The sequence below is a fragment of the Notechis scutatus genome, chromosome 3 (genome assembly GCF_049901735.1).
Source record: "Notechis scutatus isolate UNSWTSFEM ecotype Mainland chromosome 3, rNotScu1.2, whole genome shotgun sequence".
Lineage (NCBI taxonomy): Eukaryota > Metazoa > Chordata > Lepidosauria > Squamata > Elapidae > Notechis > Notechis scutatus.
The window spans coordinates 4800851-4828258 of record NC_142011.1 but is presented as its reverse complement, the minus strand read 5'-3'; the positions used below and the strand labels follow the sequence as shown (position 1 = coordinate 4828258).

The window sequence follows — 27408 nt, the reverse complement described above, 5'->3', positions numbered from 1 at the left end:
ATTTAATAGTGGATTCATTGTATGTGTATAATTTGTTACCCTTTGTAGCAGGTTCTTATTTGTCTCCTGGAATATCACCTGATATTTTAAGATTGCTTTTGTTGTTACAAGGATGTTTGGAGCAGCGTGTGAATGTGTGTTTTGTTGCTCACATTCGTAGTCATAGTAATTTGCCTGGAATTTTATCACAAGGTAATGCCAAAGCTGACAGTGCTGTAACTTCAGTTCTCACTGTCCAGCCATGGGACAGTCATAGTTATTTTCATCAAACGCTAAAGCATTGGCACAGCAATTTAAACTTACTACTGCAGAAGCTGCTGCCATAACTCAACAATGTCCAACTTGTTCAAAGCAGGGCACTAATATCCCTATGGGAGTTAACCCCAGAGGGTTGAAACCTTCAATGATTTGGCAAATGGATGTTACTCAATATCCGCCATTTGCGCCTGGAAATATATACATGTGACTGTGGATACTTACTCAGGATTTTTAATGGCTACCCTCAAAGAGGTGAGATGGTTAAACATGTCATCAATCATTGCATTAAGACTTTTTCAGTTGCTGGTACACCTAAAACTTTAAAACTGATAATGGTGCGGCTTATCGGAGCAACGGTTTTGATCAGTTTTGTAAACAATGGTCCGTGGAACATAAATTTGGCATTCCATACAATTCTACTGGGCAGGCTATTGTAGAACGTCATAATTCCACGCTCAAGACCATGTTGACTAAATTAAATAAAAAAGGAGGAAGCTCCTGGGGCTTCCGCGATTCAAGATCAATTAAATCTAGCTTTATATACTTTAAATTTTTTAAATTTGTCTGGTAACCCCCTGCAGCGGCCAGCAGGCATTTTTCTTCTCCTTCTACAGATGCGGTGAGACTCGGGTGTTGGTGCGGTTCCTTCCAGATCCGGCATGGGTTCCTGCTGAGCTGATAACGTGGGGACGTGGTTATGCAGCAGTTGAACATCTTGGTCAAATTCGTTGGGTTCCTGGTCGGTGTGTTCGGCCTGATCATTCGCAGGCACCTGTGAAGGAAGTTTCGGAGGAGCAGGATGGTGCATCTGTGGTTCCTGATCCTGTTGATTCTGCCTAATCTGTCCTGGGCTGCTCGGGTGCGGAGAGAGCAGCGACAGCATGTTCAGCGTGCCGGAGATTTGGGCGATGATTTGTGGACAGATAATAATTACATTAAAGATTTGCGCACAACTGCCAAAAACTTGAACATCACCAATTGTTGGTTGTGTATGCACCTTCCTGGGAGAGTGGGAGAAGGACTGACTCTACATGGAGTTCCATTTAATCGGTCTACTTTGCAGACCGGAAAGCATAACATTTCATATGCCATGAACTTCATAGTCAAGGTGAAGACTGCACTGCAGTCTCCAGCACATTTATGTTTCCAAAACATTACAAACTCACAATTTTGGGGAATCATAGTGTCTGCAATTACACTATTAAGTGGACAAATGGTTCAGAGAACAACATAACTTGGGTAAATGGGAAAATGAGTCTGACGATTTGGCCAGTATCAATATCTAGACATGAAACAGCTGATGCAAGCGGCAAGTCAACAAGGTTATGTACAGCTGGAAGGGTTTTGGTTTTTATGTGGACTGTGGGCATATCAACAAATCCCTGCAAATTGGTCAGGGACATGTACTTTGGGGTTTGTCATTCCGGTTATCTATAAGTTAGATACATTACCTCCTGAGGTTCGGATCCGAAATCGTCTGGAATTGGATTCGGGTCTAACCATGGGAGGTAATCTGTGGACACAAATTTCTCGAGGTCTTATCCCGCCTTTGGGAATTGCTATGAACTATAGAGATATTCATATTTTAAATAATTTTACTGTTGCTATGTTTAATGATACTATAAAGAATATTAAGATGATTAATGTAGAAATGTCTGAAATTGTACAGTTACTTTGCAAAATCGATATGCTTTAGATATTATGTTAGCTGCCCAAGGAGGAGTTTGTGCTTTAATTCATTCACATTGTTGTGTTTTTATACATAATTATGAGCCAAACATTACAAAAACTGTTCAGGACATGGAAGATCGTATTGCTCAGCATCAATCTGGAGCCGATGGGTTTAATGCATCATTCTGGGACAGTCTATGGTCCTGGCTTCCTGATGGATCATGGTTTCGCTCCTTATTGCAAGGGGTTGTTATTATTATTGCTATATGTATCTTATTATGTTGTTTTATTCAATGTATTCCTAATCTATTACAAATGTGTACCTCAGTCTTCCGGCGTGAGGGATCAGGTCATGAGGGAACTGTGTACTATGCCACTAAAACACCCCCTATCTTTGAATAAATAAAAAAGGAGGGAATGTGGTAATATAACCTATTGATCATTTTATCATTTTCTGTAAGGCCTTTGTATAACTAGCAGTAAGTCTAGGAAGATGTGGGCATTCTTGGTGGGGGTAGGAGTATCTTTGCTCAGAGTGCCTCATTCTGTTTTGATTCTGCCAGTTTAGAAGGAATAGGAAAATGGGTGAAAGTTCAAGGTACAAGATACACAGTTGTGCTTTCTCATGGGACTTTCCAAACTTTCCCATGAGACTTTCCGTGGCTGTATGATCTCACCCTAGCAAGGTAACATCTGGGACTTTCCAAGATTGTGTGTTCTCATGCTGGTGAAGTAATCTCCTGTTGAGGTCATTGTTTTCTGAATATGCATACTGTATATTTTGCTTGTGTGTTTTCTCAATAAATACTGCTACCTGAGTTCTCTCAGGGTTGGCATTTTCTCAGAGACAGTCCCTGTGTCTCATTTCAAATGTCAATCCACCATAATGCCGTTACAGAGTTGGGTAATGAAATGTCTGCAAAAAAAAATGGCCGTTAGAGAGCACCAGGGACCTCTCCTCCTCCTCCTCCTCCTCTTCCTTCCCCCCTCCCTCCTCTCCTCCTTCCCTCCCTCTCTTTCTGCTCTTGCTCCTCTACCTCCTCCCCTAGCTCTCCTCTTTCTTTTTCTTTTCCTCCTCCCCTACCTCTCCTCCTCCTCTTCCTCCTCCCTTCCCCCCTCCTTTTCCTCTTCCTCTTTCTTCTCCCCTTCTCCTCCATCTCCTCTCCTCCCCTCCCTCTTCCCCCTCCCTCCCTCTCCTCCTCCCTCCCTCTTCTCCTCCTCTTCCCCCTCTCCTCCTCCTCCCCCCTCCCTCTTCCTCCCCTCCTCCTCCTCTTCCTCCTCCCTTCCCCTCTCCTTTCCTCTTCCTCTTTCTTCTCCCCTTCTCCTCCATCTCCCTCTCCTCCCCTCCTCTTCCCCCCCTCTCCCCTCCCTCCTCCCTCCCTCTCCTCCCCTCCTCTTCCCCCTCCCCTCCCTCCTCCTCCTCCCCTCCTCTTCCTCTCCCCTCCTCCTTCAGCAAACCCCACTCCCTTCTACCCTCAATGATGTTACTTACTTGAGTAATGAAAGCTGCCAGGAAACACTCCGGAGCCTACATAAGATGTTTATTTTCCTGGCTCTCAGGCGTTTTCTCCAGCACCACTTCTACAAAGCAGGTTATAGCCAGCTGGAATCTGCTGCTCCGTTTCAAGCAGAGACCGTAATTTATGATTTTATGTCACCCTTTTGGGTTTTAGCAAAAGAAGCAGAAGGGAAATCGTGCTTCGGTTTCTGAAATATCTGCACAGAACCAAAGGAGCAAAGGGAGCGTGAGCTGAGTGTTGGCTTGTGGTGCAGACATGCTATCAGGGTGGATGAGCTTGAGTGTAAAATACAGCTGTATAAAATACAGCTGGTTACGACCACAAGGAGCCCCAAATTTCCATTCCACGGTTGTTAAGTGAGTTTTGCCACGTTTTACGGCCTTTCTTGCCACCGTTGGTAAGTGTTCTGACCCAAACCTGGTTCTAAGGAAGCAAAGGTAAACAGCACAACCTCTTAATGTTTCTTTACAAATCCTGTTCCTTCACGGGTAAAAGGCTGCTTCAAACCAATTAGCTCCAATAAGAAAGAGCCTTGCCAAGCTTTCGCAAGGCTGCCAAGAACACCGGATAAAGTTACGAAGCAATAATTCCAACACAAAGAGTCTCCAAACACAAACTAAGAGAGGCCGAAAGTCCACAAGGCTTGAGTGCAAAAACTTCTTTGCTTCCCGCAAAGAACTCCGGTTTCTCAGCTGGCTTTTATCTCTTGAGGGAGGGGCCATCATCTTGCAGCCTTACTCCCGAGTCGCCCGTGCTGCTGCAGCTGCTCTTTCCTTCGAGCAGCCCTGTGCGCACGCGAACTTTGCCACAGGCTCCTCGGGGGTCTCTTCCTCACTGCTGCCAGCCTCCACAACCTCCGAAGGCAGCACTCCACTCCCTGATGGTCCTGGCCCCATCTCTGCATCACACGCAGGCCCCTCACCCGAGTCCTCGCTCTCCGAGACCTCAGCCGTCTGCACCCGCTGCCGGTGAACCACAACAGTAAGTGAATCACTGCTGTTGTTAAGTAAGTGAATCTGGTTTGACTTTGCTTGTCAAAAGGTCGCAAAAGGGGATCAGGTGACCCCGGGAACAGGGCAACCGTCATAAATATGAACCAGCTGCTGCAACGGTCATAAGTGTGAAAAACGATCGCCAGGCCCTGTTATCAGGGCTGTTGTTAACTTTGAACAGTCATTAAATGAATGTAAGTCGAGGTCTACCTGTGGTAGTGCCTTTTTTTCAAATTACAGGTATTATGAAAAGGCATAAGCTGCCCTGAGCCTGCAGCTCACTTCATCCAAAGCTCCTTTTATTAAAAGGCTGCCGTGATTTAATGAAATTATAGGTCAGAAAAAATGCCAGCAAATTCCTTCTAATATGTAGGAATCAGCATGGCTAAGGAGAGGTGAAAATGCAACGGGTTGTACCCCCATGGTTATATGAGGAACCACAAACGAACAGAACAATAGAATGACAGAATAAAGGAGTTGGAAGGGACCTTGGAGGTCTTCTAGTCCAGCCCCCTGCTCAAGCAGGAGAACCCTGTACCATTCCAGACAAGTGGCTGTCCAGTCTCTTCTTAAAAACCTCCGGTGATGAAGCATCGACAACTTCTCACTGTAAGTCATTCCACTGGTGAATTGTCCTCCCTTAAATTCCACGTTGCCTCTCTCCTTGATGAGTTTCCATCCGTTGCTTCTCGTCCTGCCTTCGGGGGCTTTGGAGAATAGCTTGACTCCCTTTTCTTCTACGACTGCATTGCATCCCACTGTACAGTGCAATATTAATGCAACATTAAGGGTTCTCAATTCTATTATATAGAATGTGAAGAATGTGTCTTTTTGTTTGATTTTTTTTTATAGTTTTCTTATGTATAATGTACACCGAAGATGGCATTCAATTTTGTTGTACGTGGTGTAAGGACAATAAAGTACTACCCTGTTTCTCCAACAATACGGCCTCCCCCAATAGGAAGTCCCAGCATGTTTTATAGGCATGAAATGAAATTAAGCCTCTCCCCCCAAATTAAGGCCTATATTAAAACGTGCGAAATGGGGGGGAATGGTGGGGGGGGCTTGCCGTTAGGAAGTACTTTTGTTGCACACCCGGATATGGTGCTGCCTGCGTTGACCCCAATACGAAGTGCCCCACCAACGCTGAGGTCAACATCCAAGCCATCGCCGCCTGCCTGCCCGAAGATGCAAGGGGGGTGGAATTAAGTCACCCCCCCCCAAAAAAAGACGGCCTAGCCATTTTTGGGTGGCTCAAAAAAAAAATAAGACCCGGCCTTATTATATGAGAAACACGGTAGTACTTTGTAGAAGCCCCTCAAATATTGAGACACTGTAATCATGACTCTCCTGGGTCCTTCTTTTCGTTAATTTAGACCTACCCAATTCCTGCAACCTTTTTTCCGTATGTTTTAGCCTCCAGCCCCCTCATCATCTTGGTTGCTCTTATCTGCATTCTTTCCAGAGTCTTAACACCTTTTTTTGTATGTTGTGGTGATCCAGAATTGGATGCAGTATTTCAAGTTTGGTTTTACCAGTGTAGTATAAAACTAACTAAGACTTCACATGATCTTGATGTAATCCCTCCATCAATGCAACCAGGGATTACGTTGGCCTTTTTGGCAGCTGCAGCACACGGCTGGCTCATAACTTCCATGGTGGTTCACTAAGACACTGAGATCCCTCCTGTTAAGTTTGGAGAATAATGGAGACCAGACATCTGACCAGTGACTTCAACTCTTTAATAACAGTAGATAGAACAGAACAGAGCAAGGCTATGGGCAGCAGTAACCCTTTTATAGGGTTGGCTGCTACCCTATTGACCAATAATATGTGCAACAAGTTCAACTAATACCCAATAAGAAGTGTCCTAATATTGGCCAATCAGGGGCTTGTTATGGACCAATCCTTGTTCGTTGTTTAAGGACCAATCAGGTGTGCAGGCTTTCAAAACCCGCTTTGCATTTGGGCTTAGTTACTTTTTATTGATTCACAACACCTCCTCCCCCTCTCTCTTTCCCTCCCTCCCTCCCTCCCCCCCCTCAGTCTGTTTGGAAAGTCTTTGAGAAACCCTGCTCAGTATTAACAGCCATTTGTGGGAATCTTTTTATTTTCCCACAGTATTCTTCTCCAAAATGTAACAAAACCCCAAAACGGACTTCATGTCAAATTAGTTTCCTGTCGTGACTTCCCCTTTGAGGAGTAGGTTAATCTGCAGCCAGATACTATTCAGAAGCAACCGATTGTGTGGGTGACAATCCAGACCAGTTTACGCCACAGTCAAGGAGAGCCGAGACTTGTTGCCGTTTTAACAAAACCGGCTTCTCCAATGGCTTGTGGAGTCTTCCTTTCCGGTCTGGTTTTCGTTGTGCTTTCCAGCCTGTCTTCAGCAAGGAATGGAGGTGAGTGATCAGGCCGAAAGGCTCTAGACAGAAGGAACTGAGATAGTGGACGAAAGAACAACAGAATAACAGCATTGGAAGGGACCCCGGAGGTCTTCTAGTCCAACCCCCTGCTCATGCAGGAGAAATATACCATTCCAGGCAAATAGCTGTCCAGTCTCTTCTTAAAATTCTCCAGTGATGGAGCAGTCAAAACTTCTGGAGGCCAGTTGTTCCACTGGTTAATTGTTCTCACTGTCAGGAAATGTCTCCTTAGTTCCAGGGTTAACAGATAACAAATAATCAGATTTGGAAGGGACCTTGTAGGTCATCTAGTCCAACCCCCCGCCCAAGCGGGAGACCCTACACCATTTCTGACAAATGGCAGTCCAATCTCTTCTTGAAAGTCTCAAGTGATGGCGCTCCCACAACTTCCGAGGGCCAGGTTGGTTCTCTCCTTGATCAGCTTCCTTCCATTGTTTCTTGTCTGGCCTTCGGGTGCCTTGGAAAATAGCTCGACTCCCTCTTCTTTGTGGGAGCCCCTCCAATATTGGAGCACTGTCTCCCCTGGTCCTTCTTTTCACTAGATTAGACCTACCCAATTCCTGCAACCTTTCTTCGTATATTTTAGACTCCAGCCCTCTAACCATCCTAGTTGCTTTTTTTCTGCACCCTTTCCAGGGTGAATAAGAGTAACTGTAAGATGTTGGACTCCATGTTTCTGCTAATTAGTCATGGCCTCTCCTAGGATGCTCCATTGGATTTGCTACTCATTGGGCTTCCAATTCGTTTAAAGATAAGAACATTGATGGCTACTGCTAAGCCTGACGGAAGGGACATTGGGACTAAAGAATTGATCTACTCCAAAAAAAAAAGATCTGGTTCTCCAGACTCATTTTTCTTCTTGTTTCTCTTTTCACGTTCCTTTGTTTGGGAGGGCGGGGTTCACAGAAATCATTGATAATTTCTAGGAATCCCGCAGTATCTTCACCCAAATAGCAATCTCACTTTCCATGGTTAGTTGTCTTGGCAGCAGAGGAAGAACCACTGAAGGGGTGGTAGATATTTTCTTTTGGTTAGCACAATGATGGCTTAGTGTGAAAATGCTTAGCTGGGGAAGTGAGTTATGGCCCGCCCCAGAGGTGGCGAATTCAGCAGGTTCTGACCAGGAGAACCAGTAGCAGAAATTTTGAGTAGTTCGGAGAACCAGCAAATACCAACTATGACTGGCCCCTCGCCCCCCTCTCTTCTCCGCCTCCTGAGTCCCAGCTGATCGGCTGGGTCTTCTTTGGTTGCCCTGCGCAGGAGAAAGGAGCTGGAAAGCAGGTTAGTGGGGTGGGGAGGGAATAGGAATTTTGCAGTATCCTTCCCCTGCCACGCCCACCAAGCCACGCCCACCAAGCTGCACCACGCCCACTAAGCCACACCCAAAGAACCAGTAGTAAAAAAAAATTGAATCCCACCACTGGCCCTCCCCATCTCCGATCTCCTGCCTGTGGTCTCCCGTAGTCCCTTTTGAGGGACGCTTCAAAAGGTTGGAGAAGTGAGGGAGCCCATCTCACGTCACTTCCGATGGTGAGATGGAACACCTTGTTTTCTCAAGATGTGGTGGTCCCACCGTGAAGGAAATCCCTCTGCCAGTCAGAGTCCAGATTGCTCCAGGAAGCAACTCTGCTTCACACCAACTTTGTCCCTCTCAAATGAAGCCACTGGATGGCAGGAACTTAGATAAAATCACAGCCATTAATTCTGCATTTCTTCTCCATGACTCGGGCATCAGCCCACCGCTTTGGAGTTGCGTTTATTTGGAAAGGAACTTCTTTTTTTATATGTATAAAATTTTATTTCAGTTTTCCACATTTTAAAAACATCTCTTTTTTCCCCCTTGAACAGCATGATTCCAGGTTTTCACATTTCCAGGCAAACATGACCATAATTAGATACTCATCTTTCACATTTAATTTTGTATCTTTCCAATACTTTACATACTTTCTGTTATTTTTCTCAAATACTTTCCTCCAGCTTTTTCCATAAATGTTCCAGTATATTCCTTAATCTATTTCCTTAAACTTTAAATAACTCTCACATCTTCATCTTCATTTTACTTTTATACTTTTATTTGTCAGGTTTGCAATTCCATCTCATATTCTTATTTCATCATTTCACAAACTCTAATTCCATTCAAACATTTCAAAAAAGTTTTCCCCTTAATTACTAATTTGAGGGTGCCACCCCTATGGCTTATATATCATTTAATTAACTCCCCTTTTAATCTCAATAATCATTTAACTTTTAATTATCACCTAAAAATTAATAATAATAATCTCCTAGCAACTACATATCATATATTCCTTTTAGCTCAGATTCCGCATGGTGCTTTCCCCTTCAAATACATAGAAATGTTTATAATTACAAAAAGAAAAATTAATCTATTCAATTCATCATAAGAATTTACATTAATCTCATTACAATAATCCTATTCTATAAATTTCTTAAACATAGTTAAGAAACTTGTCATAGTTCCCCTTTTCCCCATTTATTCCATTTATCTCTATATATAATTTAACAAAAAATGAACATTCCTATAACAAAAAAAAATTAGTTTCAACCTTTCATTTTAATAATCTATATTTCCCTATTTTCTAAATAGTTTATTACTTCAAATACATTTATACTTCACCTCCTCACCTTGCAGAATCCCCTTTCTTAATATTCGATTTCCATATTTCTTTGTTTTCTGGTCCTGTTTCTTATTATTTCTTTTTCCCTTTGTTTTTCCCCTCCTTTTCCTACTCCAGTTTTTATCCCCCTCCCTCTTTTTAAGCTTCCTTCCACAATTTACTTTTCTGCTGTTCCCTTTTACTTTGTTTGGTTTTTAAAATATCCCCCTTTTTAATTACTCCCTCAAGTCTCAAATTTTTAATTCCCATTCTTTCCCCCCTTCACTTTAATATATGTTGTTCCAATTGTCCATTAAAGTTGGCCTCTTCTTTAATCAGCTCCTCCTCTTCTGGCACTCCTTGCTGTTCTTCATGCTCTAAAACCGCAATTTCCAAAAATTGTAAAGCAAAGCAAAACGGTTCACCTCTTTCTTGTAGCATTTCTTTCATTATTTTTTAGTTCCATTTTTAATCCAAAGGAGATTCTGCATTTTAAAACACTTCTGTCCAGTAGTTTAATTCCACAGATATCTGTAAAGTTTATCTCCAATGATCAGCTTTTATTAATTCCACTTTGGGTATTTTTCAGATTCATCAAATAGTCCAATATCCATAGATTTAGAGTTTATACCAAAGTCACCAAACAGTTCCTAACCCTTCCTGCTTCTTTCTTTATTTTGATGTTCAATATTCCACTTTCACTTTCTAGGGTCTTTATTTACTTGTATCAAGTTTTCACTTATTTTGTATCAAGTCAAACTTTTAAGTAAATCAGATTGTAGAAAATCATAAATAAATTCTTTTGCCACTAGATGGCATTCTCTGTTATGTCCAAGCCTCACCCTTTTCTCCCACTTTTTTTTCTATTTAAGGCTCCCTTTTTTAAAAAAATTCAAAGTTCCAATAGATTCAAATATCAATTACTATTTTTATTTTTTTCTTTGGCACGTTCAAGTTCAGCTTTAGTTATGCCTGTTTAGTGCCAAGATCATATATTTAACCAGTTTCAACGAATATCTTCTTCCAGCTCCTTCCTTTCCAAGTTCAAAGCCATATTCAGCTGTTAAAAAAATAAACTTTTTTTCTTCTTCACTTTTTTTGTCAGCCGCTTTAGTTATTTCTCTTTAAAAAAAACTTATAATTTTAATTCCGGGGTACCTTAGATTTAGATGTTGCACCTAATTATCCCGGGTTTCTTGCTGTCCTCTTCTTCACCGCTCCTGCTCAATCTTATCCTGGCTAGCTCTTCCTATTCAGAGTGGCCGTATTTGACCACCGCTACAGCCGTCTTTAGAGGGGAGTGTTTGCCAAGCCAAGGAGGGGAAATAAAATAAAAATAATCAAATCAATCTCACCAGAAAGGAACTTCTGTGCTTGTCCATGTAGGCACCAAGTGACCCCCCAGTTAGGGGGTAATTTGAAGGATGAGACAAGGATGTGGCACTGAGCGTTCTTGGAGAACCAGTAGCGGAGATTTTGAGTAGTTCAGAGAACCAGGAAATCCCACCTCTCACTGGCCCCACCTCCATCTCTTCTCTGCCTCCCATTGAGTCCCAGCTGATCGGCTGGTCTCCTTTGGTTGCCCTGCATAGGAGAACGGAGCTGGAAAGCAGGTTAGTGGGGTGGGGAGGGAAGGGGGATTTTGCAATATATCCTTCCTCTGCCATGCCCACCAAGCCACGCCCACAGAACCGGTAATAAAAATTTTTGGAATCCCAGCACTGGTTGGAACTCCAAGATCCCTTCCAATTCTGTTATTGTGCATTCTGTCACAAATCGAAAGAGTGCAGAGAAGAGCCACAAAGATGAGGAGGCGTCTGGAGGCGAAAACATACGATGGTCACTTGAGAGAACTGGGTACGTTTTGCCTAACGAAGAGAAGGCCTAGGGGTGACGTGACCGCTGTCATCCAATATTTGAAGGGCTGTTACAGAGAAGAAAAGGCTGGCCTATTCTGCTAAGCACCTGAGGCCAAGACAAGAAGCCATGAGCGAAAGCTTATGAAAGAGAGAAGCAACATCGAACGAAGGAGAAATTTCCTGTGGGTGAGAACAATCAATCAGTAGAACCCCTCCAGAGGTTGTGGGTGAGGGGTTGGACTAGAAGACCTCCAAGGTGCCTTCCAGCTCTGTTATTCTATTCTTCTGTTTCTGGAGGACTCAAGGGACTTGGGTATATCAGGTTCAAATCTGGAACCAGGCATGGTAGACATGCCCAGACTATAGAAGTGAAGGATTAGGGTGTGACATGACAATTGTCTTCCAGTAATTGAAGGGGTTTCACCAAGAAGAGGGGATGGACTTATTCTTTGAGGCACCAGAGGGCAGGTAGCACTAGAAGTAATGGGTGAAAGCTTGTTAAAGAGAGTACCAACTTAGAAGTAAGAACAGATAACAGATAATCAGAGTTGGAAGGGACGTTATAGGTCATCTAGTCCAACCCCCTGCCCAAGCGGGAGACCCTACACCATTTCTGACAAATGGCAGTCCAATCTCTTCTTGAAAGTCTCAAGTGATGAAGCTCCCATAACTTCCGAAGGCAACTTCTGTTCCATGGGTTGATTGTTCTCACTGTCAGAAAGTTTCTCCTTATTTCCAGGTTGAATCTCTCCTTGTTCAGTTTCCATCCATTGTTCCTTGTCTGGCCTTCGGGTGCCTTGGAAAATAGCTTTAACCCCTTTCCTCTCTATGGCAGCCCCTCAAATATTGGAAGACTGCAATCATGTCTCCCCTGGTCCTTCTCTTCCCTAGACTAGCCAAGCCCAGTTCCTGCAACCGTTCTTCGTATGTTTTAGCCTCCAGTCCCCTCATCATCCTGGTTGCTCTTCTCTGTGCTTTTTCTAGAGTCTCAACCTCTTTTTTATAATGTGGTGACCAAAACTGGATGCAGGACTCTAGGTGTGGTCTTACTAAGGCTTTATAGAGTGGTATTAGTACCTTACTTGATCTTGATTGTATCCCTCTGTTAATGCAACTTAGGATTGGGCGAAATTTTCTGGCAGAGAACAATTAATCAATGATCTCTAGCTTGCTTCCTGCATGTCCCAAAGGTGCTTTTTCAAGAGACAACTGGACTTTCTAGTTTTTCTTTTGAAGACATTTCGTGTCTCATCTGAGAAGCTTCTTCAGTTCTGACTGAATTGTGTGGAATGGAAGGATTTATATTCCTTGCAGACAGCTGGTCCTTTGCATTCTTTGAGAGAGTTGTTGTGGCATCCTGGAGATTTGTCTGTGTCGTCAGGGTCACCCGAATAGCACAAAATTCGTCAAAAATGACTAATTTGACTAAATTGAACATCCCTCCTCAACAGAAGCGGGTGGATATGGCATCATCTATCTCCGGTCTACAACCCGATCCTTTCAACAGTTCCAGGAAGGCTCCACACCCATTTGCAATACTCAGGTGACTCTGAGGACACAGACAAACCTCCAAGTGGCCTCAGCAACGCTCTAAAACTATGTAAATGACCAGTTGTCTGCAAGGAATATAAATCCTTCCATCGCCTGCCCTCCAGTCAGAGCTGACAAAGCTTCTTTGAATGAGAAGCAAAATGTCTTCAAAGAAAAAAAAAAACATAAAGTCCAGTTGCCTCTTGGGAAAAAAGCACCTTTGGGACAACCAGACCTGGAAGACTGAGAATCTCCATAGAAAACTTGTTTCCATCATTGGAGGTATTCAAAGAATGATTGGGCAACTCTTTGACTGGGTGGTATAAGGTCTTCTACCTTGGGCAAGGGGTTGGACTAGAAGACCTCCAAGGTCCCTTCCAGCCCTAGGATTCTGTGGTTTAACTACAATCTGGGTTCCTCTTTCTCAGGTGTTAAGGCTGAGGATTCATGGCTCTTGCAACCCCAGAGGTCTGTTTTGGTCAGAATAGGAGACGTTCTCCACCTGAAATGTCAAGTGTTTGACAACTTCACACCTGGTCCTGTGAAATGGTTCTTGATAGAAGAACCTCAGTGGAAAGTCATCTACCAAGACATCCAGACGGATGAAGCCGATGAAAGAATAAAAAGAAATTATCCAAATTCCAACACGGATTTCACCATCTCCATCTATAATGTTACGCTGGAAGATGCGGGGACTTATTGCTGTGTGAAGGAGAAGAGAGACGTGAGGGGATCGAAGGTTTTGCTTGGAGGACCTGGGACTCGTGTGGTTGTCGAAGGTGAGTGTGAACAAATGGTGGGATAGAAACAAAATGAGATGAACCAAAAAGAGAAAATGAAAAAAATAAAATAAAATAGAAGGCCGGGTTAAGAAAAAAAACAGTGTAAGAAATCCAAGAAGTGTAGGAGGGAGGAGCTGGCGTTGCGGCAGTACGACATGCAATCTTAATGCTCTAAGATCGCCATGGATACCTCGGCTGCTGGACGGTCCTCACGGACCTAAACCGTCCCGTAGAGACAGTAACAGAGAAGGGCACATCCTGTTGATCCCAGGGACATCACAAAGTCCCTGGTTGATTCAGGAGAAGCCCTTTTTTCCAGCGGCAGAGAGGTGGCCATTGAAGCCGCTGAAGCTGGGACAGCTCCGGAAGGAAGAGGAAAGTGGAAAGCGAAAGTGCGTCGATCTGGTGAGATGATTTTTTAAAAATACTACTATTTGAGAGAACACCCTGAGAAGGGAAGAGAAAAAGTTTAAAGTGAAGACAGAAGAGGGAAAGCAGCGAGATTAAACCTGCAGTCAAGATGAGTGTGTTTAATATTTTTTATTGCTGGACTTTTTTACAAATGCCTTAAAATTTTAAAATTGACTGGACTTTTTCTTGAATTTTACATTCAATGATTCCTTTACTCTTTTTTTTGTTGTTGTTTAGAACTTTTTTCTTTTTCCTAGTGTTTCTGTTAAATATCTAAAAGCATCTTAGTTTAACTGCTTATTTGTTAGCCATTTTTAACTTTTTTTTTTCCTTTGGATTCAAGGTGGGAAATGAAAGTAGAGACAATAAGTAACACTGCCATCTAGAGGCTTGGAAACACTGTTTCTTTCTTTCTTCTTTGTGGCTTGATAAGCCTGACAATAACAAGAACAAGGACAATGAGCCAGTTTGTGAAGATAGTGGGATGAGCATGGAAGAATGTTATTACAGGTGCTCTTCTGGGTTACTATCTGTGGTTGCTTTCGGACAGTGAGAGAAAGCAAGAAGTAAAAAGAAAGAAGATTGAGAGGATCTTGAGAAGAAAATTTTAAAGCTTTTTTGGAACTTAACTTAGCAAGAGAGCCTTGGACACTATACTGTGGCAGTGTGTGGCTTGTTTTTTTTTTCTTTCTTTGCTTTCTTTATCTTCCCCCCTTAATAATCTATTTTTTTTTCTGACATCTGTGACAGTGGCCTGTTAAAGGGTTTTTCCTTTTTAATTTTTAAACTTTAATTTTTTAATCCTCAGTACTTTGCTTTTTCTCTTTTCTTTTTCCCTTTGGATTCCTTTTTACCTCAAAGTATATTGATCTACTTATTTTTATTTTTTCTTTATTCTCCTTTTTTCTTCTTCTCTTTTTTGGGGATTTGGAACACTATTTTTATTATATTGTTTGAGCTTTTTCTATATTGATTACTTGGATTAAGGTATTGAACCTGAAGATCTTTTTCTTTTATTTTTTCTTATTATAATTTTTGCTTTTTTATGGTTTTCTTTTTAATCAATTGGATTTAATTGGAGGGGTATACAAGAACCCAAAGATTTTTCTTTCTCATTGCTTCTGCCTTGTAAAAATGAGTAGATGACCATCAAGTACTGGTTCTTCAATACCAACTACAGCTTCTTCGACATCTGGAGGACAACGATCAACAACGGTGATGTCACAGCAGGAAAAAGAGAAGAGGTGACCCTACAGATGATTTGGCAAGGAGTTCAAGATATAAAGTTAAGAACAGAAAAAACAGATGATAAAGTTGAGAATATCCACCAGATGATGATGAAATATGAAGAAAGAATCCAAAAAATTGAAGAAAGAGAGGAACAAAGAGATAAGAAGATTGGCGATATTTATAACAGATTGAACGTGATTGAACAGGACAAGAGTATGCTGAGGTGGGAAATAGATAGATCGGAATTCTATCTTAGATTTCAAAATATAGAGGAAGAAAAGGGAGAAAACTTGGCAGAAATAATGATAGAAATTCTGGCAGAAGCACTGGAAATAACTAAAGAGAAAATGATGGATGGAGTAGATGAAATTTTTTGAGTCTTTACAAGATGTGCAGTGAGAAATAAACTACCAAGAGAAGTACATATCAGATTTACGAAGAGGGCCATTAAAATGCAAATATTACAGATAGCAAGAGAGAAAACACTGAAATATAAAGGCAAGGAGATTGTGGTCTTGAAACAAAAGTACCTAGAAAAATAAGAGAGATGAGAAGAGAATATCAATTCCTGATTAAAATTCTTTTGAAGAAAAGTGTGAAATACTGGCTGATACCAGAAGGCCTTCAGTTTACATGGCAAGAGCAAAGACATAGAATTGATTCAATTGAGAAAGCAGAATTATTTTATGCAGAATATTTCAGAGACAAGAAAGATGAGAGGGAAAGACAAGAAGCAATACTCAAACTACAAGAGGAGTGCCTTGAAGTGATTCAAAAAGAACAAGGAGCTATAGGAGGCAATGGGGAACCTAAAGAACAACGAGAGGTGAGATCAACCAGAGCTGTTAACCCCTCCTATAAAGTATAAAACATGGAAGAGAAAAAATTGATTACAATTAATATAAATGGACTTAATTCCGCTATTAAAAGAAGGAAAATATTTCATAAATTAGAAAAATTGAAATTTGATATAATTTGCCTACAAGACGTTCACATTAAAAAACAATATGAACAACTACTGGTGTAGCCAAAATTAGGGAAAATATTTACTTCACTGACACGAGTTAAGAAAAGAGGAGTAGTCTTATACATTAAAGATACAATTCCAGCAAAACAAATTTATATGGACGATGATGGAAGAGTCTTGATGGTGGAGATAATAGACAATAATGTGAAATTACTTTTAATTGAAATTTATGGTCCAAATGACAATCAAGAAGGATTTTATAAAAAACTACACAGGACAATAATTGACTTAGAATATGACAATATATGTATGTTGGGTGACTTTAATGAAATAATTAATGAGAAGATGGACTATAAAACACAGAAAACAATAAAACAAAACAAAAAGATCTTGCCAAAATCTTTTTTTTAAATGACGGATGAACTAAACCTAAAGGACACTTGGAAAGAAAACTGTTAGGATATACACCCAGCAGAACGCAACGGTAGTCAGGCAGGCAGGCAGATATGGAGATAAACATTGTTGTAGCTTACACTCAGTAAATCAGATACACTGTGCCAGTTAAATAGTTTTTATTCCAGTAAGAGTTATAGCATAGTCAAACAGTCCATATATCATACACACTAGTTCAGTCCATCCGGGATTATCCATTAGCAAAGTCCAGTGTCGAAAAAGAGGTCAGTAAACTTACAAATAATCAGTCCAGTAATATATCTCTTTTGCAGTAGAGATATGAAGAAAATCAAACCTCTTTCTTTGTTCAGCAATAGCAGGGAAAACATGCAGTTATCACCATCAATCCATCATTGTCAGCAATCCAGTAAAGCCAGCAAACAGTGAGCTCTTCTTGCTCCCTTATGGTGATTTTACAACCGCACCCAAAATACATGGTCTGCATTTAAAGTGACACACACAATCATAGTCTATATATATTATTTTACCCAAACTAAGTTAGTAACCATGTTATTCCTAACAAAACAATATTAAAAATAGACAATATACTTTTTATTCAAATAGACACTCATCATGGTCCAGAGTCGATATGATATGGATGTCAGCAAAATTGATTACCAACATACAGGAAATTGAGATAGAAACTGGTACCTGGGCAGACCACAATCCAATGACAATTAAGTGGAAAGGACAAAGAAAAGATCTAGATGGACTTTAAATAATGCTTTATTAAAAGAAAAGGACTTTACACAGAAAATGGAGAAAGAATTTGATTTCTTCTTCAAGGAAAATAGAACAGAAGATACATCAACACAAAACTTGTGGGATACAACGAAGGCTTACTCTAGGGGCTTGATAATAGACTATACAAAGATAAGAAAGAAAAAGAAAAGACAAGTGTTGAAAATGTTAGAGGATGATTACAAGAGACTTGAGAAAGAACTACAAAAATCACCATTAAAAAAAGATGTGAAAATACAAATGGACATAGTTAAACACAAAATGGGACTAATGGAAAAAGAGGAACTAGCACAGAAAATTAGAAATGCTAAGCAAAACTATTTTGAAGATGCAAACAAACCAGGCAGATGGTTAGCAAATAAATTGAAAAAGGAGAAAGAATCAAGAAAAATAGCTCAATTGATAAATAACCATGGGCAAGCCTGCTATGGAAACACAGAGAAGAAAAAAATTGTACAGAACTTTTATCGGAAGTTATATGAACAAGAGATAATAGAGGAAGGGAAGATTAAACAATACCTACAGAAAGCTAATTTGCCTCAGATACCAAAAGATATTAAAATGATGTTAGAAGGAAACATAACAATGATGGAACTAACGGAAGCAATAAAAAAACAAAATAATGGAAAAGCACCTGTCCCGGATGGATTGCCAGCTGAATTTTATAAGACATTCCAGGAGCAGTTGAACCTTTTGCTTCTGGAAGTTATGAATGAAGTTATGTTAAAAAAGAGGACACCTAAATCATGGTCGGAAGCATATATTACACTTGTGCCAAAAGAGGAAGCAGACCCGCAACTAATTAAGAACTATTGACCTATTTCCTTATTGAACTCAGACTATAAAATTTTTGCTTCAATAATGGCAGAATGACTCAAACGATATTTAAATAATTTTATTCACCCCGATCAAAATGGATTTCTACCAAAGAGACATATTAAAGACAATATGAGAACTATCCTGGACACATTGGAAGACTACGAGGCACATCCTGAAAAACAAATGGCCTTGATATTCTTTGATGCACAGAAAGCCTTTGATAATGTAAATTGGCGATTTATGTTATCACAATTGGAACAGATGGGCTTTGGTAAGAAATTTATTCAAGCCATAGAAGCTATATATCATAATCAAACAGCAAAGGTAATGATTAATGGGGAATTAACAGATTCTATTGCTATAAAGAAAGGTACAAGACAAGGTTGCCCGCTGTCACCTCTGTTGTTTGTAACTAGAGATATAGGAGAGGCGAAAGAAATAAAAGGAATGAAAATTAAGAAAGAAGAATACAAATTACAAGCATTTGCAGATGACCTGGTTTTTATATTAGAAGACCCGCTGGCAACAGCGACTAGGTTGATAGAAAAGATAGAGGAATAGCTGGCAGCTGAGTGGTAGAGTGGTAGCTGGTTTAAAAATAAATAAAGATAAAACAAAGATTCTGAGGAAGAATATGCTAGTAAAACAGAGGGAAGAATTGGCGGAAGTCTTGGAAATCCAGGTCACAAATAAGGCTAAATACCTGGGAATACATTTGACAGCAAGATGTGGCACACTTAAAGAGAATAATTATAATAAACTCAAGCAACAGATTGTGACAGACTTGGCAAAATGGGAAAACTTACCATTTTCATTAATAGGGAGAATATCAACAATTAAAATGAATATTTTTCCAAGAATTTTATATTTGTTCCAGACAATTCCAATTAGATTAGGGAAAGAGTATTTTGATGAGTTGAATAAAATAGTGCTGAAATATATCTGGCAGGGGGAAAAAAGCAAGAATAAAATTAAAGTTATTACAAGATGCTAGAATAAAAGGTGAGTTCGGTTTGCCAAATTGGGAGTTATATTATCAAGCAACAACTCTGATGTGGGTCAAGGAATGGATTACATTGAGAAATACTAGATTATTGACACTTGAAGGACATGATTTGTTGTTGGGTTGGCATGCTTTCCTATGGTACAAGGGAACTAAAACACATGGATATTTTAGAAGACACTATATACGAGAGGCTTTATTATTAAATTGGGAGAAGATTAAAAGGCAACACTATTTGAAAATTCCAGTCTGGCTTTCAACTATAGAAGCGTTTTCATATCCAGTGATATATAAAATGGAACAAACAGTTAGATATGGCAAAATTATGAATGAAAAGGGTGAACTTAAATCTGTGCAAGAACTGGAGCAACGAGGTATAAGGATGAATTGGTTTTCATATGTGCAAATACATTCTAGATATGATAAAGATCTCAAAACAGAAGGTTTTTATGATAAATTGACTGCCTTAGATAAAATTTTAACAGGTACTGATGAAAAGGTGATTAAGAAATTATACGGATATTTATTAGAGGTTAAATTAGAAGAAGAACAAGTTAAAGAAACAATGATGTGTACAATCCTCTGTGCTTGGAGCTCGAAACATCATTAGAGACCCCACACACCCACTTTGAGGTCTGTTTCTGTGACTCCACTCTGGGGAAGGGGGTTTTGAAGTATTTCTAGTAGGATTACCCAATTCTGGAGCAGCTTTGTTCGCTGAGCCATCCGTATCTGGTACACTCCCAAGGGGTCATTTTTCTTGCCATGTTCATGTAGACATCCTAATTAGACCGCGTTGTTTCTCCGTGTCACATAATATAGGTCAGCATATGCATAATTTTGTATTTAATTTCTTTAATTAGTTTATTTATTTTGTCATGCTTATGTTGTGCATATTAGAGTTGGAGAATCTTTGAGATCTGTTTGCAACGAAATTTCATTTTAATGTATGTTGATCAGTGTACATTCGAAGTGACAATAAAGTTTCATTTCTGATTCTATTCTATTCTATTCTATTCTCTTCTATTCTATTCTATTCTATGCATTTCTTATTCCATTCCCTTCTATTCTTACTTCTATATTCTATTCTATTCTTATTTCTATATTCTATTCTACTCCACTCTACTCTATTCTATTTTTCTGGCTTTATTACAAATAAATCAAAAACAATCTCCTGTCTTTTCCCCACAGGTTTGCAGGGACAATCCATCTATGGTCTCTATTTGGGGCTTTTCCTGAACAAAGTAGCCATGATTCTCTTCCTCCTTGGCCTTTTCCAAATAAAGCAACACGGATGCTGCCTTGCAAGATATTTGGCTAAATGTAGACGCCGTCTAAGGCGGGACTAGAACTCACAGTCTCTTGGTTTGTAGCCTGGTGCCTTAACCAGTAGGCCAAAGGGGCTCCCTCTATAGGTAAAGTAAGGAAGAAAAGAAGAAGAAAAAGAGAAAAAAGAAAAAGAAAAAGAAAGAAGGAAGGAAGGAAAGGAAGGAAGGAAGGAAAGGAAGGAAGGAAGGAAATGAAAGAAAGGAAGGAAGGGAGGGAGGAAGGAAGGAAAGGAAAGGAAAGGAAAGGAAAGGAAAGGAAAGGAAAGGAAAGGAAAGGAAAGAAGGGAAAGAAAGGAAGGGAAGAAAAGAAAGGAAGGAAGGAAGTAAAGGAAGGAAGAAGAAAGAAAGAAAGAAAGAAAGAAAGAAAGAAAGAAAGAAAGAAAGAAAGAAAGAAGGAGAGGAAGGAAAGAAAGAAAGAAAAGAAAGAAAGGAAGAAAGAAGGAAGGAAGGGAAGGAAGGAAGGAAGGAAGGAAGGAAAGAAAGAAATGAAAGAAAGGGAGGGAGGGAGGGAGGAAGGAAAGGAAAGGAAAGGAAAGGAAAGGAAAGGAAAGGAAAGGAAGGAAAGAAAAGAAAGAAAGAAAGAAAGAAAAGAAAGAAAGAAAGAAAGAAAGAAAGAAAGAAAGAAAGAAAGAAAGAAAGAAGGAAGGAAGGAGGGAGGGAGGAAGGAAGGAAGAGGAAGGAAGGAAGGAAAAAAGAAAGGAAGGAAGGAAGGAAGGAAGGAAGGAAGGAAGGAAGGAAGGAAGGAAGGAAGGAAAGAAGGAAAGAAGGAAGAAAGGAAGGAGAGGGAAAGGAAGGAAAGGAAGGAAAGGAAGGAAGGAAGGAAAGAAAGAAAGAAAGGAAAGAAAGGGAGGGAGGGAGGAAGGAAAGGGGAAAGGAAAGGAAAGAAGGGAAAGAAAGGAAGGAAAGAAAGAAGGAAGAAAAAAGAAAGAAAGAAAGAAAGAAAGAAAGAAAGAAAGAAAGAAAGAAAGAAAGAAAGAAAGAAAGAAAGAAAGAAAGAAAGAAAGAAAGAGAAGAAGAAAGAAAGAAGAAGGAGGGAGGGAGGGAGGGAGGGAGGGAGGGAGGGAGGGAGGAAGGAAGGAAGAAAGAAAGAAAGAAAGAAAGAGGAAGGAAGGAAGGAAAGGAAGGAAGGAAGGAAAGAAAAGAAAGGGTACATATATCTTTTGCGCATAGTAACACTGTTATACTTTTCTTATTTGATTATATTCATAAACCATTCTAATCAACATTCTATATTATATTGGTCCATTATTATATTATCGTTAACATTATAATTTCAATTCTATATCATCTTTCAAAAACAAACCTCGTCCTTGCAAAGTTATATTCATATTCTTACTCATTCAGAAATAATCAATTACAGTGTATTTATTATTACTGTTACCACATATTTCAGTTTCTTACTCTTCTATCTAACTATTCATAAAATAATTCCCAAATCTTTTTTTTTTTTTTGAAACAAATTTTATTAATTTTTAAAGACAAACAAAACATCATTAAACCTCTTTCCATTATAAATTTTTACAAGGCAGATAAAACATTGTTTTATACAATACCATTCTAATATATCCCATTTCCACTTAAATATCTTTTAGCAAATTTCTCATTACTTCTCTTTGCACTTAGTCATCCTATTCATATTTCCCTCTGTCTTGTTTGTAATTATTCTCCTCTCGCTTCCTCCAAGGTTTTATTAAATCTCAAATAAACATACACACACAAAACACAAAAAATAAAACTTCTTTTTCAAAAAAGTAGCTTGGCCCCGGATTACCTCTCTTTGGACTTCAATTAAATTAAATTAAATGACTTTATCTGTTGATGAACTGAGAGAGGAATATGGCAAAATAAAGAAAGAAGGAAAAGACACTGTGAAAGAAATTTTTCGCTTTTAGAAATGGCGCTTGCTACTTATCAGAAAAACACAACAATTGATGGTGGAGGAGGAGGAGGAGGAGGAGGGGGAGGAGGAGGAGGAAGAAGAAGAAGAAGAAGAAGAAGAAGAAGAAGAAGAAGAAGAAGAAGAAGAGAAGAAGAAGAAGAAGAAGAAGAAGAAGAAGAAGAAGAAGAAGAAGAAGAAGAAGAAGAAGAAGAAGAAGAAGCCATCTTTAATGAATCTACAAAGTTGATTAAGAAAGGAAGGAGAAAGAGAGGAAGGAAAAAGGACACAAGACTTAAAAAAACATCCAAGAAAGTGAAAAATAAGATGCAAAATCAATACAATGTTAAAAAGCAAAAGAAAAGAGAAATACAACAGAGAGGGGAAGTTAAGGGGGTAAAAAGACCAGATGGGATAAGATAGGGAGGAAGAAGGGGGAAAAAGCCATAAAGGTATGAAACAAGATGTGGAAAAGAAATTTTTTTTTTAGGGATAAAGGGTAATATAACTTTGTTTTAGGATTCTGCAAGGTACATAAGATAGTATTGTAGTATTTGTATTAGAAATAGAAAATTAGAATCTTATAAGACTTGAGTAAAGATTAAAACATTAAAGGTTTAATAACTTAATAAAATATTAAAAGGAATATTTAAAATATTTAGTTTAAGTATAGAGTTCAATTGACTATTGTGTGGATGTTAGTATGAATATATTATTGTAGTATTTTGTTTTGAGATAGATAATTGGAATGTTATGAGATTTAATCTTTAATTATATATTTAATTACTTTGTGGATTTATTATTTTCTTTCTCTAAGTAGTATGTACTAAGCAGAATCAGATAGGGAACTAGGTGTTAACTTAAATGTTAATTTAGGGGTGCGATGGAAAGGCATCATATTTCGACTAGTGATTTCAGGAGAAATCTTTTTTTTTCTTACTATAGGGAATGAGATAAATAGATAATTGGAAAAGAACGGACAAAAGATACAAGTATAATGATTCAAACTAAGATGTAATAAATAAAATAGAATTAAGAAGAGTGGAAAGCGGGAGAAGTTATAATGAAGATATAGAATGGTAAACAAATCTTATAATACTCTTTTTCTTCCTGTTCTCTAATTGCCATTGTTAGTCTACTCATTTCCGTACATTCCATTATTTTCTTAATTGTTTCCTCCTCTGTTGGAATTTTCTCATTTCTTCCAATTTTGTCCAAATACAATTCTAGATATTGTTAGTACATTAATAATCAGATATGTTATCTCTTTATTATAACCTTCAGGCAAAATCCCCAGTAAAATATATATCTGGTTTTAGATCTATATGTTGTTTTATCATTTTTCCCCGAACACATGTATATTTTAGTCCGGTATCTTTTAGCCTGATCGAAATAAAGATTGATAAGAAACTTGTGAGGAGATTTACCAGTTTCCTGGCGAATAAAATAGAGAAGAGAGATTTCATATTGCAACTCTCAATGTGAAATCTACCTAGATAGTAGGGTACTATTGGAATTACGAGACAAGGAACTTCTGCTGTGGTTTTGAAATCTCCCTGAGGTATGTAGAGAAGATGTAGGGACAAGAATGAAAGCAGTATGAGATAGACAATTAATTCAATTAATTAAGTAAAGTACCTGAAAGCAACACTGTCTCTTTCTTTGTCCCCTTAACATAAATTTATTGGGTGACATAATTCCTGGAAAATTATCTTTTTTTCTCCACAAATAGCGGAGACACAAGTATTAAACATGGACATTTCATGTTTTGTCACTTTCTTCATATTTCAAAAGCATTTCTACACTCCCAAATTATATGGATTTTTTTTTAAATATTTGCCCTTTTATACTGTGTGTATGAGAGAGAGGGAGGGAGAGAGGGAGAGAGGGAGGGAGAGAGGTTAGATCAGATCTCTCTCTCTCTCTCTTTCTCTCTCTCTCTTTCTCTCTCTCTCTTCCTCCCACCAACATCAGCAAGCCACCATCAATCAAAATTCATATTAGTGGTTCCCGGGATTTAAAATTATGAGTTTGGTGGTCCCTGAGGTCCAAAAGGTTGGTGACCTCTGGTCTAAGCTGCCCAGCCATCAACTTGCACAGAGGAAGTAAATTTTGGAGATAATAGAATATGCCACCTACATTTGGACTTAATCTAGAATTAACCAATGGAACTGCTTGCCACCAGAAGTTGTGGGTGCTGCAACACTGGAGGTTTTTAACAAGAGATTGGACATCCTTTTGTCTGGCAGAGGTTTGGACTAGAAAACCTCCAAGGCCCCTTCCAGCTCTATTTCGATTGATTGATATGTATTGTATATATACACATACATACACACCTATATATGGCTTACTTTTGGGGAGGAAAATAAAGGGGAGAAATTCTGCCTCTGCCTACCAGCATCCATCGGTCTTCATCTGGCTAGCATCCTATCAGTGTGTGAAAGAGTTGAGGGCTGTTTGGAAACTGAAACAGTATTTGCTGTGTGAGCAAGACGGAGACAGCAAGGAGCCTGGGCATGGCTTAGCTCAACTGTTCTGTATTAAAGCTGTCTGCTGCTTTGAAACTGAAACTGAAACTCCTCTTGTGTTTTGCCTTTGGAACGGATTTCTTTTCAGGTGGGGAGTAGAACTCCTTAGCATCAGAGCATGTTAATAATAATATAGGAAATGCTAATGCTCTGATGGTCATTTTGAAAATTCCTTCCTTAATGAGCAACTAGAAGCCAAGAGGAACATACGTGTCAAATTTCAAGTTTGTAGGATTGACGGTTCTGCAGATTTTATGATGATGCATGAATGGTATTTTGCTATTATGTATATAGAAAGATATAGTATAGTGTCAACTCATAAATCATTCCTGTGCCTGTTTTCCTAGTTGACATATAGTATAGATATTGTACACAAACAAAGTATATAGTATATAGTTTACGTTTATATACTATGTAAATTTGTTGTGACTTTAACTTCCCTTGGTCTGGTATCTTTTAAGAACCTGAAAGTGATTTGAGTGTGGCAATTCTTCGGGGCTATGAATGTGTGAGTGAGTAACCATGAGATAAATTAGCAAGCACTCGCTAACCACTTTGTCTTTTGACTAGAGATCGAGAACATATGTGTGTTTTTTAACAACTAAAAGGTGTGATGACCCAGAGTGGGATACAAAATAAACGCAGTCACAAAAAACTGGTGAAGCCCCTTTTATTCCTTCACTTTGCTTCCAAGCTCCAAATATCCTTGACTGAAGACAAAAAAACTCCCACACAAACAGTTACAAGAAGGAGGAGAAAAGCCATACAAACCAGGCAAGATAAGGGCTGGAGGACATCCACAGGTAACAGAATATACACTGGGAAGGACACCAAACTCAGAGAGGAACAACAAACTAGAGATATTTCCACGCTTTGTTTCCAGCGCTCGCCTGTACGCAAGTCCGTCCTCTTATTCAGTTGTCACAGCTGCAGCCCATGAAGAGGATCAAGGCCCTCTCCTCCCAAAGAGACCACGTCTCTCCCTTATCCTCTCCTCCCTGCGTGCCCTTAGGATGGAGAGGGGATGGGCCTGGGTCCTCCTCTGACTGCCCAGCCGGCCTCTGCCCTTCCCCAGCCTCCTCCACAACCTCCGGAGTCCTGTCGGCTGTTCCTCCTCTCCCTCAGAGTTAGTCTCCACCAGGGACATGACAAAAGGAGAACCAAAGAAGAAAAGAGCAACAAGCTGTGTGTGTGTAAAGAGACAAGAGAGGGGGGAGGGGAGAGGCAGAGAAGGAGGGAGGGAGAGAAAGAGGGAGGGAGAGAGAGAGACCCAGAGAGACAGAGAGAGGGGGAGGGAGGAAGGGAGGGAGAGGGGGGAAGGGAGGAAGAGGGGGAGGGAGGGTGTTGTGGTTCGCCAACATCCGGTGCGGATGGCAGAGGACTCTGACAGCAAGGACAAAAGGAGGCCAGTCAGGGACCCTGGCGAGGACTTGGACGAGGGTCCTTCGTCTGATGCAGGAACGGGGCCAGGATGATCGGAGATTGGGGTGCTGCCTCTGGAGCTTTTGGAGTCTGGCAGCAGTGAAGCAGAAGACCCCGGGGAGCTTGTGCCCAGTGTATGTGTGTGCAGGGCTGCTCGAAGGAGAGAGCAGCTGAAGCAGCAAGGGCGACTCAGGAGTAAGGCTGGAAAGTGATGGCTCCTCCCATAAGGGATAAAAACCAGCCCTCGAGGATGTGTTCTTTGCAGGAAGCAAAGACGTTCTTTAGACTCTGAGTCCTCGTGGAAACCTTGCGAAGTCCAGTTTGTTTTTGAGACTTCTGTCAGTTGATATTTATCAGTAATTGGACTTCTGTTCTTGGCAGCCTTTTACAACCTTGCTTTGATCTCAGACAATTACCGTATATACTCGAGTATAAGTCGACCCAAATATAAGCCGAGGCACCTAATTTTACACAAAAAACTGGGAAAACTTATTGACTCGAGTATAAGCCGAGGTGGGAAATGCAGCAGCTACTGGTAAATTTCAAAAATAAAAATAATTAATTTGGGAAACGATCTCACTATCATGAAAGGTTTAATTGATTCACTAACCCAAAAGAAGAAGATGATGATGACAGCGGGAGGCAGGAGTCACTCTCTTCCCCTCCCTCGGAGGCCCCTGAGTCAGGAGTCACCACCGCCGGCGCGGCCCCAGTCCCGCCGCTGGGAAGGGAAAGGCAAAGCGCTTTTGCCTTTCCCTTCCCGGCTGGGGCTGTTGGGAGTCGCTGCCGCCGGAGGCCGCGACTCCACACCATTTTTTTTCAGAGGGAATCTGACTCGAGTATAAGCCGAGGGGGATTTTTTCAGCACAAAAATGGGCTGAAAAACTAGGCTTATACTCGAGTATATACAGTAGGTTTAATGACTCTTAGCTGGGAATGCAAAGAATTCCCAGCACCGCATTTAAAAAGGTTTGCTT

General features: G+C 40.1%; 1 gene segment (V, D, J or C); it reads left to right on the top strand.

The window, feature by feature from the left end:
- The first annotated feature begins 6651 nt into the window (after positions 1–6651).
- LOC148131066 (Ig kappa chain V region 3315-like) lies at positions 6652–20758 on the top strand. The segment is given in 3 exon segments: positions 6652–6843; positions 13300–13650; positions 20469–20758. Coding segments are annotated over 3 exon segments (582 nt in total).
- The last annotated feature ends 6650 nt before the right edge of the window (positions 20759–27408 follow it).